General features: G+C 42.0%; 1 protein-coding gene across 1 annotated transcript; it reads left to right on the top strand.

Moving 5' to 3' along the window:
* The first annotated feature begins 245 nt into the window (after positions 1-245).
* Positions 246-19,037, top strand: mmp28 (matrix metallopeptidase 28). The gene is made up of 8 exons (XM_070905722.1): positions 246-491; positions 2,232-2,308; positions 3,177-3,376; positions 11,149-11,370; positions 12,370-12,615; positions 16,928-17,077; positions 17,402-17,569; positions 18,223-19,037. The coding sequence occupies exons 1-8, from the start codon at positions 369-371 to the stop codon at positions 18,615-18,617; spliced, it is 1,581 nt and encodes a 526-aa protein (XP_070761823.1). The 5' UTR covers positions 246-368; the 3' UTR covers positions 18,618-19,037.
* The last annotated feature ends 269 nt before the right edge of the window (positions 19,038-19,306 follow it).

The raw sequence follows: 19,306 nt of genomic DNA, 5'->3' as shown, positions 1-19,306 counted from the left end.
GTTCTGGTTTTTGCTTGTTTTTTTTGTTTGTTTTTTCCTCAAAATGATATTAAAACCCGTGATCTTTTCTCTGTGCCATGTGTGAGTTAATACCCATTATTTGCAATTTTAAAGATAACTTTATTGACAAGTGCATCCTAAAGGTTCACTAGTATGTAGAGAGGGGCGGGGCTGGCCTGGCCCGGCCCTCCCCCTGTAGCTCCTGCCGGTTGACTAGGCTCCGTCAGTCCGCGGGGATGGAGAAGTTAGACGAGCAGCAGCATGCTCTCATTCACTGACAGCGAGGAAAACCAACAATGAAAACATTAGGAGCGGGACAGAAATGCGCCATGCAAGGAGCGGTGTGGTGATCGCGTGGTTGTCCCGCAATGAGCCCCCGACCTCCGGACCGGTGTGGCGCTGGACGGGACATGAAGGCAGCCTGGATCCTGACTGTGACCCTCCTCACCGCTCAGACTGCTGGGGGATCACCGCTGCTCCTGGACCCCGAGGTACTCCTGTCAAAGTAGCTACTTTAGGGGAACTAAATTTAAACCCATTAAATAATTAAATATGACAAAACGCTTCTGTATAAAGATAATGTGACCTGTACTCATGCTAGTATTAACCCTAATGTTATGTTTTGGGCCTTTAACGGCTAAAAAACATACTTGAACATTATTTTATCGCCTTGGAGACCTCAGGAGTAAAACATGCTTAAATACAAGGTGTAATATCTGTGACTGGTGTTTAAAGTAGCCTACTTTTTAAGCAGCACACCCCCTCCTAAATCCCAAATCTTTGGGTTTCTGTTCTAACATAAGCCAGGTCACTATGTAAGATAACATCATACATTTCTGTCTGTGAATGACTTCTCACCGACAAACTGAGTGTATATTTGTAATGCATAGGCCATGTAACAGCAAACATGAAATATTTCCTCATTTCCTGTAATAATGCTTTATGCTCATTTTTGAAAGGGCCACCCCCTTTTCCCCTTTTTACCCCTTCAATGCTTTTCTGCACATTGCGTTTTAATAAGACCAGAGGCGAAAACATATTTAAAGGAAATTTTTTTTTGATTTTGCAATTATTTTCATACAGCAGGTGTAGGTGGGACCTCTAATGGAAATAAATGCAAATTTCAACCCAACAGAAGGGTTAAACTCAGGTTTATGTACCTTCAAAATGGCAACATGCCCATTTAAAATATGAATGTATTAAAGCTGTTGTAGAGACATTTCCTGCACCGAGGAAAAGTTAAATGCTGCATGTTTAGTTCATTGTCTACAATAACAGTTAATGTGACCATTTACTGACATATTTAGTCCATGCCAGCCATGTATCACAACTGCATCGTGACATACAAGGAAACCAAGACCAGTTTTAGAAGAAAATACAACTATCTGTGTCTCAGGGTGTTTTGGGATTTTACAGTTGAATTTCCTCACTGTGGTTTGGACTAGTTTCATTTGATGTTGGTCTTTGCTGGCCGTCCATGCGCTTCATTTTCGTCATCAAAGCTGAAAGACCATATAGCATCAGGCCAATACATGTGTTCCCACAGCTTTACACTCATTCTTACATAAAACAAAACCCCCTGGCATGTTTCAGTGTCTCTAATGGGACAAAGGGACATTTTTTGTTGCACGTTCCTGTTTACCGAAGCACATCTGTCATCTCAATTTTAATTTCCATCCCACCTTCACCACATCTGTAATCATTTCTGCGCCTGCTGTTGTCTGAACATGAAACCTGCTACACGCACACGAGAGATCGTAATATTAAACCGTCAACATAGCCACAATGCAGCAACATCTGTTGTCATGTACCCAGTTGGTTCATTTTTTACAGTATTTTATAGGTGTTAAACTTCAGAACTATTCTCAACTTGCATGTTAGCATGAAATTCTTGATATAATAACTATGAATTTTCAGGGACACCCCAGGGGTTTCTCTCTCTTATGGGTGGTCCAGATCTATACATCCGCCTCGGCAACCTACAGCAATTAGCTTTATGATTTTCATGATGAGGAGGTTTGCCTCTCTGGGGAATTACCAGAGTGTGTTCATATGAGAGGTGTAACTGTGAGATTGTTGGTCTGTGAAATCAACCACATTATCCAAAAAGTCCCTTTAAAATATAAGCACATTTGGACGCAATAATGATCGGCAAGCAGTTTTCTGTTGGGCTGATGTGTTCAGAAGGAGCATTTCTGAACCCATATTAACAAATATTACAACAATTTCAGGTTTTTCTGGAAAAGTACGGCTACCTCCATCAGGACGACCACATCCACAATGCAGTCGAGATGCAGTCAGCCATCTGGTAGGTGGTAAAGCGTTGTCTTTGTCTTGATGATGAGCCCGGGAAGCTTCATCACAGAACCCTAAAATGAATGTGATATGATTTTAGAACAAAGTGACCGTCAGAGTCTGCTGGTTGTGTTCATTGGGGGTGGGGGTGAGCTCGGTGTGGGACGAGCCCCGGGGCTAAACGTCAGTGCAGGGCAGTAAAACACACCCTCACCTCTGCACTGGGAAACCTCTCCTGAACCCTCTCTGAACCATCCAGGAATTTCAAGAACCTCGCCCTCTGGCCCGTATACTGACTGTACTATAATGGGAACTGATTGTTAGTAGGTAGTAAACTGCGTGTGGTTGACAAACATGTACAGTGTCAACATGTTCACCTCATGGAATGAGGATTAAAACTTGCCATTTGGCTAAATCTGGTACCTTTATATCACACTGATGTTAAGTAACGTCAACTGTCTCTGGTAAACAAATACAGTAAGTTAAGGTCATGTACAGTTTGCAGCGATGGGTCAGGGTTTTGCCAGTTTACTTGTGATTAGCTTCAAAATCTTTAAGCTGAAACACTGAAATGATAAATGGTTGTAAATAACCATCCTTCCACTGACTCTGTCCGTGTTTTGAGAAACAGTACCACTGATGATGCTAACATGGCTTCATGACACCATAGTCCATTTAAGAGGTTACATATCTTTATTGAGCAGCATCACGAGCAATGTGTTAAACCTTTCTAAACGTGCTCCTCTCAGAAACACAGAAGGACTTGGCCTCAGAATGGGTATCCAGTTAGTTTTGAAATCCAGCTGATTCATATGTTGTTGACTGAAAAGCCAAATGCCTGTTCAGGACGAGCATCACGCCAGCGTTTCCTCTCTCTGCAGCGAGTTCCAGTGGTTGTCCCGGCTTCCTGTCACAGGTGAGCTTGACGGCGCCACCCTGAGGCAGATGTCGGAGCCCCGCTGTGGTGTGTCGGATGAGGGCAGCCAGCAGATCTGGGCTCAGAGAGTAAACGCCGTCTTCACCGGAAAGAGTGCCACTGTTGGACGACCGCAGCGCCGCAGGAGGCGCTCTCCTGCGCAAGGTAATGTGTGTATATGTGTGAGACAAACGTGTGTTTATGTGTGTGCGTTTCTAGAGTATCTATATGAGTTAACATGTATGCTTATGTGCAGTGAAGACCTTACTGAGATCTCTGCCTCTGTTGACCAGCTGTCATATCATTCATTCAATGCACGTGGAGGTTTTGTGTGTCCTGTTGTGGTCAGTTCACTGGGAGTGTCCACCTCTGTAAACTAAAGCACTAAATAGAGGTGAGGGGTGTAATTAAAGCAGGTGGGGTGTCTAATGCTGCTCGTGTCAGCCTGGTTGATTCCTGCTTTCTGCTTATTTTTACTGGGTGAAAACCTCAACCTTTGTTTTGCACGATAACATTTTCTATCTTTAGTTTAGGGGTTCCTCTGTGGGTTGAGAAATCCCTCGAGTCAAAAAGACCACATAACCCACTGGATAGTTTTTCTCAGTTGTAAAATGATTTGGGAGATGTCAGGGCTTCCCCAAACAACAGCAAAACATCCTGCAGCTTCAGTTTACAGTTCCTCTTTGAGCATCTGAGCAATTTCCTCTGTAATTCCAAGTTGTATCCCTACAAATACTGCAGTTTTCCTTTAAAGAATTATTGAGGCTGTTGTTGGAGATTATCCTAATTTTCTGCTATAAACACACTAATACAAGCATTCATTTGTAAGCAGATCACTGCAATTTGAACTGGCTAAAGACTACAGGATTTAGAGTGTTTAACGGTGGTTAAGAGTGCAACTGAGTGCTGCCAAATGTCTTGCAGACTGCATGAAGTAATTGAGCACAAGGTCCTCCCCTCCAAGCTTAGGGTACTTTACAGAAAATCCTTGAGAATTACCAAGAGGTACAATTTCTGCCCACTTATAAACATGTGGGGGAGATACTGAATGGAGCTGAGGCAAAACCTTTAAACTATGATGTTTTTTTTAGCCCTATGTGGGGCTATTAAAATGACCCTCTTATGCGGGGGTCTTCGATTGGAGTTGATAAAGTCATATGGCTCAGGGGATCTGTGAATTTGGTTTTTTGTTTGTCTGTACGTTAGCAGGATATGTCAAGAATGATTCAATGAAATTTGGTGAGCAATCAGAGCAGAGAACCGAGAGTAAATTATTCCTTTTGTATGGATCTGGATCCATTTTCACGCTGTTATATAGAGTTACAGGCTGCATGTTAACACTATATGTTTATGTCTTTTATGACTTTCATCCCTCTTTGATGCTGTCACTCCTCAGTCTCCTTTGTGAATGAGCAGCAGCAGCCTGGTGCCTCCAGCCTCACCATGTGTGAAGCCTCTGCATTCCTTCCTGTCACTGACGAGGTTGGCTAATGTTCAGGGAATGCAGCGGTGGCTGATGTTTGCTGCTGCCTCTTCGTGTCAGTACCTGACATGTTCCCCCTGGTAAACACATCCATAACTGACTGACTGGATTACGTTGTTTGCCAGACTGGCTGACTATGTCAATGGCCAGATATGCTACTGGCTAAATGAGTGGATGTCATGAGTGACTGTGTGTTTGGATGGATTACAGCCTGTTCTTGATTAAGACAATAACTGTCATAATAACTCTCTGTCATTATTCTAGTCCCAGACATGACTCATGTGACAGTTGGCTGTATTATTACACAAAGAGCAGCTTTAATGGCAGAGGTCAAGCCTCTTTCAGATCTGGCTTCATATATCCACTGATGCAGTTTAGCAATGTGATAACTTAATTGTGAGTAGCAGCGTAGTGAGGCTGTCTAACCACTGCCTTGTGCTCAAACATTAGTTTGCTTTGTCTTGCAGTGGCAGCAGATTTCAGCCTATGATTTTTGTGTTTGGGCGGAGCATGTGGTCTAACAGATTAAGACTAAAATGCCAATAGAACCTGCCTTTGTTAGGTAAACTTTGAATTACTCAGCACTTAAGAAGCAGTAGCATTTGATTTGAATACCTCAGTTATGTACAGACCTTGTCTTTAAGGACGGAAATGTTGGTCGGTCGGCCAGCCCACCACTTGGTCAACACCTATTGGATGGATTGCCAAGAAATTGTGTACTGACATTTATTGTCCCCAGAGAATGAATCCTACTGACTTTAGCAATCCCTGACTTTTCCTCTAATGCCAGTAAATTCACATTTGTTGTTGTGAGTGAAATGCTTTGACAATATTTAGATGGATTCAATTAAATTTAGTGAAGACGTTCATGTCATGTCATCACTTTGGTAAATCTCTTTTCAAAATTTTAATTTGTACAATACTTTAGTTTATGACCAAATGCCTTCAAAGCTAATTCCCATCAGCCTCAGCTGTGCTTGTGCTGTGTTCAGTGCTATTTAACAATTATTAGCATGCTAACATGCTAAACTAAGATGGTGAACATGGAGAACTTTATACCTGCTAAACATCAGCATGGTAGCGTTGTCATTGTGAGCATGTTAGCATTTAGCAACGCTGTGCCTCACAGAGCTGCTAGCATGTCTGCAGATTCTTCTTGTTTCTGGATATCAAACTATAAAAGTGTGATTCATATACTGTCTGTCTTACCATTACCACCATTAGCAGACATTAAGCCTTTATTTTTACTTTGCTCTGCTAGCTATTTAATCACATGCACGTTAAAACACAAGATAGTTCCAATGGTAAAAGTATTGATATTCAAAACAAGACTTCAGTATCAGTAGTATTCATATTTCAGGTATCGGTCCAGGTATGTGGTCTACTGGCTTTCTCTACAGTTAGGATACCTGCAAGCCAAGCCATCCGTGACTTAAACTTAATGCTTAACTCTTTTAGCTGTTTGTCCTTGACAGCTGACGCTGGCTGCTGAACGCAGCATGCAGATGAGTCAGCCTGTTTATTCGCTCTCAGCTGTGGTGTGATGTGATTTGGTTTTGTGTGAACATGGCTGCCTCTGAGCCCTCTGGAAACTGAAAACAGACCTTGACTTGTGGTGGAATCTGATGGTCTGATGGTCTGATGGCCGTTCCCACTGATATTTACAGAGCTGACATTCCACCACCCTTGTCCAAGATAAGCGCTACAAGTGCGATAGGTGTAGTGTGTGTGTGTGTGTGTGTGTGTGCGTGTGTATTTTTCAGAGGTGTGCGCTCATGGATCTGTGCCCTGCCCTGGAAACTGTTAACCACTTTATTGCCATACACTCATTTTACATTGTTTCATCAGAGTGCACAGATTTAAGTTCAGGGCTTTTCTCATCAGAGCTGCAATGATTGCTTGATGAGTCGATTTGATCATTGATAGAAAATTAATTGCCAACTGTTTTGATAATCAATTATTTTTTAAAGCCTAAAAATGCCTAAACTTCTTATTTCCAGCTACTCAAATGCAATGATTTTCTGCCTTTCTCTGTTTCAAATCATTTTAAATGGAAAATCTTTGGCTTTTACAATGTTGTCCGGACAAACAAGCCATGTTATGATGCCACATTGGGTGCCGGGAAATCGTGACCGGCATTTTTAGCTAAGCTAACAGCATATTTTAATTTATTGTCTTATTTAACAGGGACAGCACACATTAATAAACGTAGCTGTAAATGTGCCAGAGTTAGCCAAAAGGATATTTTTCATCCTGTAGTCCCTGGACAAATGTTACAAAGTCACCCTGCCGCCGTCTTGGCTCTGGGTTGGGATGGCAATGTCAGTCTGGTCGGTTCACACACTGAAACTGATCAATATCTACTTGATGGATTGTACAGACATTCATGGTTCCCAGAGGATGAATCCTTATTACTTTGGAGATCCCCTGGCCTTTCCTCTAGTGCCATCAACAAACTATTGGATGGATTGCCATGAGATTTGGTACACACACTCACGTCCCCCTCAGGATGAATTGTAACAACTTTAATCCAATAACTTTTCATATATAATATTTCGGTTTATGACCAAATATGTGCTAAACTATTGACATCTCCAGCAGCTCTCTGTCCTCTGCTGTATTTTGCGGTTAGTGCTCATTAGCAAATTCTAACATGCTAAAACACTAAGATGGTGAACCTGGTAAACTTAAGCAGGTTAGCATTGTCACTGTGAGCGTGTTAGCACGCTGACCACAGCATTTAGCTGTGTCAAACAGCCTCCAAGTTGACACCAGTAACAAACAAATTCTCTCTGCACCTCGACAAACAATAACTTTGGCTATCAGATGATCTCAGTCACTTCCTAATGCCTGTGATAACCCGCCCTCCCCACACTGCTGCTATACAGGGCATCATGGTAATTGCTTCCATAAGGGAAGTCGGGGAATGTCTTGTGTATCCGACTTCCTGGCCTCTCTGCTGTCCTCTGGGACCTCTTAACAGTGCGGCGGTCTGGGACGTTGATCTACACACATCATGTGGCAACAAGCCTTATACATACAGCTGATCTGGGAGTGAAGAAATGAAGCTGGGTTTGGGAAAGCCAGTGAGTGTGTTCAAGTGTCCCACTGACTCTCACTGAGAAGATCAGACTTTTACAGGAAAATGCAGGTTGTAATGGGAGTGACATTACTCCTGAGGTTCTTCTTTCTTAAATGAATATAAATCAATGGAATGACTCTTGTTCACTCCTATTCAGCTGTAGTGTTCGGGGCCCTTACTATCTAATAATTCTGTGAATCGTTGCAACAAAAATGCAGGAAAGGATCAAGTTTACAAGACTCTCGTTTACATCGAAATCTGTGTTGAGCACAAACACACACACACATACACTGATGTCATTGCCAAACCCACGTCTTAATGGCTCCAGATATCCAGATATTTTCCTTTCTCCTGGGTGCTATTGAGCTCTCATGGCAATTCACAGTATGTAGTGCATACCTCTTGTTTATCTCTCTCATCTTTCACATGCGTCTCTGCTGTATGTTATTTAAACGAGCACAAATGGCATCAAAATAACTCAACGGTCCTCATTCTCAAACCCGACTGCCTCAGTCCTCCGCGTAGGATTGAGCCGAAGTGTGTAACGCACGCGTGTGCGCAGACCTCCCACTCACATTTGGCCTCCACGTCGGGGCAAACATACATCGACCACATCTTTAAATATTTTGACAACTGTAAGTGTGCTTGAGTTATCTTGCCACTTTCTGGTTATGCCTCAAACGTGAAAGTATGTGTACACTGATAAAGCCCTTGTGCCAAGTCATCTAAAGTGTATTACCTGCTACATTCTGTGTCTCACCTCAAGACCTCTTACCGATACAAGTTCTGTTAAAGAGCAGTACTGTCATTCTGTTAGTTATTACCTCTGCACGCTCTTTGACTGTGTGTCAGACGGACTCAAAACCTTTAGACTTCAATATGAGCAAGATGTAAAATACTGGGACAAACTGACTATATCATTACATATGTCATTGAATGGGTCCTGTACAAGCATTGTGCTGCCTATGTTCCACTCGTTTTGGTTGAAAATATAAATAAAAATCTTAAGGTAAAGGTCCATGTTTTTATACAGTTTATTTCATTGACAGATGCAGTCCAATTATCCTTTGTTGGACGGATTGCCTGCGGCCATTTCCATGGAAATTATATTTTTGTTATTTAAAATAAAATTATTATAAGAGATATTCATCCTGCGTTTTAAGTTTTTATCTGGGATTTTGCACCGGTATAATGGGAAAATGAAAGAGCAAATCATCTTCTATTGCAAATAATTTCACTGTCTCTTTATCAATCTCTCCAAAATGAACAAATCAGAGGACCAGAAGATATGACAATAGTTTTTTTCAGATCAGCCATTAGTCAAGAAATGTCAGATTTTTGAAGAGATGATTTAGATGATTATTACACCTCAAACTTATCTTCTGGTTTAAAATGTGTTCACCAGCTCTGTCAGTCCGAGCGTCCAGCCTCTCCAGCTGCCTCTCCCTGAAGGTTCATATTATCTATCGGTTGTTTCCTGCGAGGCAGCCTCTCTGTCTTGTTGTGAATGTGTGCCGCATGTTTGAGAGTGTGTGTGTGTGTGTTTGCTGTTGTGTTTGCTTTGTCTCCAGAGTGCTACATCGTGTGATCCTATGTATATATTGAAGAGATTAGCGTTTTCTAAATTAAAGACCAGCTGAATTTAACTCCCCCCTTCCCTCTATCCCCGAACAAATGAGAGATTCTGAAGTTTGCGACACATGTAATTATGTCTAAGCTAAGAAACCACAGACACATGTTGAAGTAAATTGTTTAGTCAAGTGTGCACTCAGAGTGCTTGTTAGTTTACCCAGCTGTGAGCTAACATGGTTAACATCCTATCATTTAGGGTAACCCACAGCTGAACACTGAATTTATAATACAGATATGAACAATGTAAATACATAGCTACTCCAGCAGCTAATAATAATATAAACTGTTTGTGAAACACTTTTCAAATGATGTAGTATATTAAACAAATGATGCGTACAAACAGACAGAAAACAGTCCAATTAGTTGGATGAAAAAAGACTGCATAATTCCCTCAAATAGCTGGACGCTGTAGTTTTTAACTCAAACATCCCTCAAACATGAGTAAATTGTGTATTTATTGGGGACTATTTTCAACCATGGATTTGGTGCGTTAGTGAGTATTTACGGCAGCAGGACAGTGTATTTAGAGTTGATCCTAAATAAACTACAGTGCCCACGTTCATGGAAATGAAGGAAGTGCGACAGTGTGGCTCATTGATGTGTTTTTAATCATTCTTTGGACAACAATGGAGCTCCATGGCACAGAGGAATAAGTTATATCAGGCTTTCGCCACACAGAAAATACTTGTCACTCGGATCATTTGGATCATTGTTGGTTTTGGTCTTTTCCTGGGATTTGTTGACAATAAGAAAAATATAGAATATCACCAGACGTATCCTTTAATTTATCAGTCAGGTTGTACAAATAGCAGTTTTGTAGTTTGAGTTTTATATGTGTTTCAGTGACAGTGAAGACAGATGTGCATCGTTGGGTCCTCTAATCCATCAGTGATAGTTGTGGAAGGAAGGTAAAACTTTTCTCAAGTAAATGACATTAAATTAAGGTTGATTCACTCGTGGGTGTGCTTTTGTTGCCATTGATGCATGTTGATTGTCAACAACAACAAACAAATCTTAAATTCATGTTGTGTTTGTTATTCTGTATTGTTTAAAAGCTCTGTGTCAGTGCAGCTCACCCTGTGGTGTCCTGATGGTATGTTCCAGTCACTGATCTATAGAAATTTTAGCTGTTGATTGTTGTCTTGTTTTTGAACTTCCCAGGGTTTGTGTTTTGCCTGTGTTTTATTAACGTCTTTGTTAATAAACGCCACATTTATTTTTGCATGGACTGATTTTGTAAGTTATCCAGTGCCAACCGACACTACAAGGAAAAGTATAATAATTCCCTCAAATGTAAAACTACGTATTTATTGGATTTCAGCTCAAAAAGAAAATATCAGTGAGAGAAAGATGTAGCAGTGGTGGCAAGATTTTAACCACTCATTTTTTTATGAAGCCAATCCAAACAAGGGATGGAAGGGATGGACTTTACTACCAAGAACGTAACGGTTTCCCCTTTTATCCATTAATTTGTTAATTGGTACTTATTCATCATTTTAGCACAGTTTTCATCTCACTTTTCATCTCTCATTTGTGTTGGAGGATTACAATAAATGATGTTTTACAGTAGTTGAAATATTCTCGCTCACAGGAACACTGCCAAGGTTTTCTTTTGGTTATCCAGCTTCTCTGGTTTGTGATGATGTCTCACATCTCAGTTCTTCTCTTTCTATGTGTGTGTGTGTGTGTGTGTGTGTGTGTGTGTGTGTGTGTGTGTGTGTGTGTGTGTGTGTTCTCCAGCTGAGAAGTGGCACAAACGTCATCTGACCTACCAGATCGTGAACTGGCCTCACCACCTGTCTCTGGGCTCTGTGCGGCTGGTGGTGCGCGCAGCCTTCCAGCTGTGGAGCAACGTGTCGGGCCTGGTGTTCCAGGAGGCCCCTGAAGGTCCTGCAGACATCCGGCTGGCCTTTTATGAGGGAGACCACAACGACGGGGCCAACAACGCCTTTGACGGACCAGGTCAGGGGACAAACCACGCGCTTACTCAAGTCATCCCTGATCTGATTGATCTGATCATGTTTTCATTAATAACACTGAACAGGGAGACTTTGTAGTGTGTGTGTGATGATTGTTTTGTGTTGTGATCTTGTGTATGTGATTTGTTCTCAGGTCTCTGTTACAAAAGAGATCTTGATCCCGACTTCCCGAATAAACACAGCTTAACAAGTCCTACTGTTTATGTGTGCACAGTAACCGGATTACTGAGAATAAACCAGATTAAGATAACAGTTTGATTACACCTCACCTGGATTACACAACAACAAGAGTTTGTAAACACCAGGTTAGTGTGTGGAGGCATGTGGGGTCACCTGCAGGAAACATTGTGTTAGTGCCACAAATGGATCCATAGTTGTATAAGACTTTTTAAAGACTTTTATGCATTTTTACTCTCGATGTCAGTTGTAGCATGAAAGCTTTCTCACTGTTGCAGGTATATGTGTAATATAGTCTCGAGCAGTGGTTTCCAGTGATTTTTTTGCATGTGACCCTGTAACACGAAGCCACCTACGACTCTTCCTTAATAGTTTTAATAGCAAGTTTATTTGTATAGCACCTTGCCACAACAAGGCAATTCCATGTGCTTTACACAAGAGAAACACATAATAGTGTAAAATGACTGAATAGAAAATCAAATAGAATAAAACAGAACAGACTAAAAATGAGACTATAACAGAAACTATACAGTATTTTGCAAGAAAAAAGCAAAGACAGACTTAAGTGTTTTCTTATTTCCTTCATCTTGTTGTGGGGGTCCTGCCCCCCAGGTTGGGAACCACTGATTTAGAGTGTGTTAAACAAATAGTTCCAGCTAATCAACTGATTTCATTGATACATTTGACTGCAGACATACAAATAATAATAATCAATACAAATATTATACACTTACTTAAAGATATGACTGTTGATCTGTAAACTGATGCTGAGCCTCTGACTGCTTCCCTCCTCTTTGACATTCAGGAGGGACTCTGGCTCACGCCTTCCTCCCACGCCGAGGGGAGGCACACTTTGACCGGGCGGAGAGGTGGACGCTAAACGGACACAAGGGACACAACCTCTTCATGGTGACCGCCCACGAGATTGGGCACACTCTGGGACTGGAGCACTCCCCCGTCCGTCACGCCCTGATGTCGCCGTACTACAGGAAGCTTGGCCGCAGCCTGGTGCTGAGCTGGGACGACATCATTGCAGTGCAGCAGCTGTATGGTGAGATAATGCTGCAGATCCTATTTGTGGGTTTATTGTGTCTCGTCCAGATCCAAACATTTCAGCTACTCAAAGGGAATGTTTTCTTCGGGAAATGGAAAGTGTGTGTGGTCGCGGGGTCAGGAGGAGTGTTAAACGTAGCGCCTTCTCTGGACACACAGAGATATTTTTACCACTTTCCCCCCTCAGGTTTGAAGTCTGAACATTTAGTGGACAGATGACAAATGTCTCACTGTCTGGCCTCAGGACGGCTGAGTTAAATCTGGTGAAATTAGGTTGCAGTTTAGAGCAAACTATTATTGTAATACATAGAACCAATTACAAGAATTACCGACTTGTTATGAAACCAGACGGCCTTTGAGGAAACGCAGAAGTGGAGTAATTTTTGCTCTGTTGCCCATTAAATGGGGAGTCGTGGCACTGAGCTGTGAAAAGGCCAGAGAGGTAGCCCTGAAGGCCACCAGCTGCAAACACAGAACGAGAAGGAGGAGAACTGCAAAGCCTGCTGAGAGTTCCCACACTTCATTAAAACCTGGATTTGACACAAAAAAAGGATATTTATAAAATGAGAGTTGCGTTGAATCCAGGAAGCTGTCTCCCAGGTAGTATCCTCCTGGCTGTTTGTCTTCGCCCGTCGAAGTGTGCAACACATACGGAGATCTCGTGAAACAAATCTCACAGCTATGAATGTGGTTAAAAGTGAAAGAGAGATTACCTGATTTATAGAACAGAGAGAGAAAGAACAGACGACTCTTTGTGTTTTTGTTTGAATTTGTCTTTATCGGCATGAGGAGGCTGGTTCTATCAGTTTCACTTCTGTGGCCTCTAAGCTGCTGGGAGAAGTAGGTTTAGACTGAGGGCAGCAGAGGCGGTGTGAACTTCAAAATAACACACACACACACACACACACACACACACACACACACACCAGCAGACTGAGTGACTTCACCACTGGCAGGAGGGCTGGTTTTCACTCCTGTTTTTGAAACACTCACATATACACACTCCCAGAGGCCTGTTTGTGTATTGTTATTATTATTATTATTGTTATGACCCAGCCTCTCAGTGCTACACACAGTGTTTACTGGGAGTTTTGTCGCCTCTGTTGTGATAGATTGCTGGTGTTGTTGCAGAGTGTGGGAGCATTACATGCGTCTTTGTGTATGACAAATACAATAGTTTCTGTTTACCGTGAGTGTGTCGTCCCTCCTGGCATGCGTGAGGCAGGTTTCCACATGTGCAGAGTTCTCTCAGTGCGTGTGTTTCTTTTTCTGCTGCTAAGAAACTGATTCCGCGGCAGCCGTTGCACAAGAACGCGTCTCTCTTAACTTGTTTGCACAAAAAGGAAACTTCTGCAGCAGCTACAAGGATGCGGCACTCTGAATGTACAAGATGCAGAAGTGCATGAAGTTACTTTCCCTGCTTTTGCCCCCGAAATTAGGTGTGAAAGCTGCTGCATGTGAAGACACGGCACTCTGCAGGAATGTGTGCATGGCTGCAGGACAGTCTCACAATCGTTTGGATAATTCAACTCTGAACTTGAGATTCTGCTCGCAGGCGTCGCCGCGTCCACATGCCTCCTTTTCTGTTTAATATCTGAGGAGTCCCATCTGCTCTGCCTCTGGAGATATTCTGGCCTCAGCTTCCTAAAATGGTATTTGCCAGCCTTTTCTCCTCAGGGCCTCCTTTATTTTCTCTGGATTTAAAAAAAACCCAGAAACTGACCACCCTGCTGCCTCGGCCAAGCCACCGCTCAGACACACGTCTTCATTTTCAGCTCAGTTACACTCAATAACCACATCACTTAATGCCACTTTGATTTATTATATGACCATAGATACTACCATTACAATAATAGCCTCTAATGAGCAGCAGTTAGAACAGATGATTAGTTTTCAGTTGGTCATTGAGCTCTATGTGTTTTGCTTTTAAACTGAAAGCTGAACCTGAGAATGTTTCTTTATCAACCTTTAAAGAAAGAAAAGACAACTCACTCTGATCGCTTTTTTTTATTTTTTATTATTGCTTTCACAACAAGTTTTCCAGGATTCTTTGGTTGCTGCTCAGGTGGAGTTTAGAAGAGTGCATCTTTTTTTCATGTTCAACTTCAACCTCATCAACCAGACTTTGGCAGTAATCTCTGCAGACTGCAGCTGCTCCCACGTAAATGTCAAGCAGCTCCAGAGACAGACGTGGACAAGAGCCGCAAACTGACAGGACTGCCGGCGCTGTGAAAACGCTACATCTGCTTAAAGATACGAGCTTTAGGCAGTGTGTGTATATCTGGTTGTGTGTGTGTGTGTGTGTGTGTTTGTGTGTGCGTGTGTGTGTGTGTGTGTGTGTGTGTGTGTGTGTGTGTGTGTGAAGCATTCCTGGTGTTGGCATTGTGATCTGATAAAAAGCAGATGTGAGGCAGCCTGAATATGTCAGTCTTCAGAGCTCTGATTGCTCTGTGACAAGAAGCCTTGTGGTGATGTAAGTACAGCATGTATGATGAACAGCAGTGCTGGAAGAAGCATTCACATCCTTTACTGAAGTAAAAGTACTACCACAAAGTAGTGAAGTAAAAATCCTGCATTTAAAATGTTACTTGAGGAAAAGTATGTATTATTAACAAAATACACTTAAGGTATAAAATATATTATTGTTTATTTCTGATACATTCATGTGTAAGTAGCATTTTACTGTTGTAGCTGGTTGAGCTGGAGCTAATTACATATATTATATACCATTGTGTAACTAACAATAGACTCACAATAGGAAATAACTTATTTTCCACACAAAATGTTATGTTGCACTTATATCACGGGTCTCTAAAACTATAATAGTCATCATTGGCTTAATCTTCCTTTTGTAAAGCCTGTCTGCAGATTGTGATGTTGAGTTGTATCTTGTAGTTGTTGCACAATAAGCACATATAGATCCTATGTAGGATGAATATTTTCTCCTGTATCTGAATGTCAGTGGCAGAAAGTAGCTTTTATTCAAGTACTATACTTGAAGAACATTTTGAAGTACTTTACTTGAGTATTTTCATTTCCTGCGTCTTTATACTCACCAAACCTCAGAGGGAAAATTGTGCTTATTACTCCAATGAAAATACTCTTTATTACTTTGCAGATTCAGTGTGTAGCTACAAAACATGTCATCACCTAATAAAATATATGCATTTTATAGATGAACCAGATCAACCCATATGTGAAGCTGTCAAAAGTAGCTCCATCACGACGTTTAAATGCTGCTAACATGTTAATGCAACAAAATAATATCCATGACAGAATGAAAAACATCATTCTGCATAATTAGTACTTTTACTTTTAATACTGGAAGCACATTTTTCTATAATACTCAAACACTTCAGTAATGTTTGAGTGCATTACTTTTACTTTTAATGGAGCATTTTTACATTGTGATATTTTTGCTAAGTAAAATATCTGAATATTTCTTTCACCACTGATGAATGTAAACAGTATAAGGAGGGAGGTTTTGTGTTTAGGTGAAGTCAGACATCCAGCCCTTATCTACAACATCTCACACACACACACACACACACACACACACACACACACACACACACACACACACACACACACACACACACACGCACACACAGCATTTATGGGCAGCTGCCCATGTGTTATCCACTCTGGTGTGTATATATCTATTTTCCCTGCTGTCTTCCTCCTGTTCTTGGGTGTGCTGATTTTATCCACCTTCTACACAAATGTTTGTTCAGCTCCTTACAAACAAAATGGCTGTAATCATGTCTAAAGCACCATCATTTACTCTTTATTCTTTGGTATGTTGCGCCTTTTCCTTTTGTTCAGCTTTGACTCTTCCTTTTTTCTTTTGATCTCATGTACCAGGACTCTGCACTATGTCCACCTACTAAAAAAGGGTAGACTCTTTTATTCAGTGCAAAAATTTCAATACGTTTGTTTAAGTGTGCGCTCTATCTAGAGTGCTTTGTTTATTTCCTGTGCAGTATAATGTCATCCATCAGTATACATCAACCCAGCCACATCCTGTAAAGGACAATTTAAATGTTCTCCAAGTCTTGTTTTAGGAGAAGCCTCCACTGTTTGTCGCTCTATTTGTTCCCATTTAGAAAATACATAAATTGCTTTTGGCATGCAGGAGAAATTAGATACTGTCTGTCCTCACAGCTTTGTTTGGTCACTGTAGTTTTTAAGTAATCGTCTCCATACACCCAAATGACTCGTGGGAAAGTTAAGACAGACACTAAGTGGATTCATCTTTCCCTGCCCTGTTTGCTGCCTTTCAGTTCATTGTTTTGTTGCTTTGTTTTCAGGTAAGCCATCAGGTGACCGCCCCGTGAGGCTGCCCGGCCAGGTTTTGCACGCTGCGCTGCAGGAGTGGGAGTCCACAGAGCTTCACAACGAGCATCAGACCACAGGGCAGCCTCTCTACTGCCAGGGTGTCTTTGATGCCATCACTATGGGTGAGGTCCAAGTGAAATATTATTATAAAATAACACCCGTCATGACTGGGGTTTCTGGTGTTGCTTCAAAACGCTGAAAAATATGATTAAATCCTGCAGAAACAGAAGAGTCTCCTGTCATCATGTTTATCTTTAGAAAACTGGTGGACAAATCTGTATTAAAGTGACTTGAAATGAAACAAAACAGGAAAGAAAGCATGCAGTTGGAGTCTCTGGAAAAAGCTACAAAGTGGACCTCGAGTCAAGGTCAAGAATGAGCTTTCTTTAATGTGGTACGCATATGATGACCCTTGTGTTTTCTCTTTTCTGTTTGTGTGTATCCAGACCAGAATGACACGGTGCTGGTGTTTCGGGGCAGCGTGTACTGGATGGTGTCAGCTGAAGGTGGCGTGAGTGGCCCTCTGCCTCTCCGTCAGCGCTGGTCTCAGCTCCCTTTGGCCATCGAGGCTGCTGCCTTCTCCCCGCTGGACTCCAAGTGGTATTTTTTCAAAGGTGCTGCTTCACTGAGCTCATTAATGTGACTCACATTTCCTTTTAAAGACATTCCCCAACCTATTGCCTAACTTCACATATCTGTTAAAGCCCCCCAAAATAGATTCTATTGTGCCTTTTTAAATAGGAAAGTGCTATTTAAAGACTATACTGCCCCGAAGCCTCAGCTGCAGTTTCAGCTTCAGCTTCACCTTTGTGCTAAAGGCTAATGGATTCTTTGAAGTTAGTGCCAAATTTAACCTTCCTGCTCAGGGCCAAAACCCAGAAGAACAGTTTTACGCGAAATAAAGATGCTCTACTTGCATACATTGCATGAATCATCACCATCTTTTTCTTTGTCCTTTTGTTGTCTGTAAACTAAAAGAGGCACCGTCCGCTCTTTGCTACCACAGAGCAATACTGCAAGGTGAAAGTCCTTAGTGTCTTTTGCAAGGGTTGTACTTAAAGAGCAGAGCTTGTTGCATTTCTGCATTTAGATATAAATCTTAAAACTCTCCAAACTCACCGGCAAATACTGTCAACGTTATGATGTTATGTGAAATGTTAAATACCGGATTAAAAAAATCTAAATAATTTCCTGAAGTTCAAATTGTTTGATTGTCTTATAGAATTTGTAACTTGACGTTTTCCTCCTCTCGTCTCGTGGTGTGCAGGAAAGCGGATGTGGCGCTACACAGGCAGCGTGCTGGACCCCGGCTTCCCCAGGAGGAGCAGTGAGTTGGGGCTGCCTCGCCACCCCGACTGCGCCTTCTATTACGCTCCTCTGGGTCACATGGTCCTCTTCAAGGGCTCCCGCTACTCTGTGCTCAACCTCAAAACCCTGCGCCAGGAGCCCTACTACCCCCGCAGGCTGACGGACTGGACTGGCGTGCCACAGGGGACCAACGGGGCGCTGACCCGTCCAGACGGGCGCCTCTACCTGTTCAGAGAACAGCGGTTCTGGAGATTTGACCCGGTCAAGGTGCGAGTCACCAGAGAGGGCCAGTGGGCCAAGGATCTGAGTTGGACTGGTTGCAGCAACGCTCCTCAGAGCAACAACATCCTTTGACCAGCAGAGGGAGCTGTAAGCTTTAAGTGCAATTTGTTGATGTGTACTGTAATATAACTTTTTCAGCCTAAAAAAGGAGTTCAGCTGAGCAAACTCAAGCCATGAAGGGATTCAACTAAATTAAACCCATCTGGTTTATACATTTTGAAGCACATTTAGTATTTATACCGCAGAGCAATGGATATTACTGTATGGGTGTGCAATTATAGCCTTATTAATACAGTTTAGATAATGATGGGACAGTTTTGGACTCTTAAGTGAGCAGACCAGTTCTTTAGGTTGGAGCTCTGCTTTTAAAACCTTAAATCTTATTTTCTCTTGTAGTATTTGCACAGACAGAGAAACCAAAAGATACGTTTTGATTGTCTTTTCTGCAACGTTACTAACATGTAACATATTGTATAAAGAACTGTAACTTACTTTGGCCTGTGGTTGTGTGTTTCCTCCTAATTACTTGCTATAGCAGAAGGCCTAAATCTTGATCACTGACTCCCAGTACAGGATTTAACAACCCGAGGTGCCCAGCGTTATGTCAGGTCACATACCTGACTCACATCTGTCACGGCAGGTCGATGTGGAGGTCCACCTGTTTGGACAACATGATGAGTACATCATAAAGTGTAGGAGGGCAGTGCAGGTGGGTGAGTCGTGTATCATGATGGCAGATGAATGGTGGACGTTGTAGCGAA

This window comes from Enoplosus armatus, chromosome 5, assembly GCF_043641665.1.
Source record: "Enoplosus armatus isolate fEnoArm2 chromosome 5, fEnoArm2.hap1, whole genome shotgun sequence".
NCBI classification, from domain to species: domain Eukaryota; kingdom Metazoa; phylum Chordata; class Actinopteri; order Centrarchiformes; family Enoplosidae; genus Enoplosus; species Enoplosus armatus.
This window is presented reverse-complemented; position numbering and strand designations above follow the sequence as displayed.

Excerpts from the sequence above, each read along its gene's own strand:
- mmp28 (XM_070905722.1), top strand. The coding sequence starts at position 369 with ATGAGCCCCCGACCTCCGGACCGGTGTGGCGCTGGACGGGACATGAAG. Across the intron at positions 2,309-3,176 it reads GAGATGCAGTCAGCCATCTG|CGAGTTCCAGTGGTTGTCCC; the intron begins GTAGGTGGTAAA and ends CTCTCTCTGCAG. Across the intron at positions 17,570-18,222 it reads CAAGTGGTATTTTTTCAAAG|GAAAGCGGATGTGGCGCTAC; the intron begins GTGCTGCTTCAC and ends CGTGGTGTGCAG.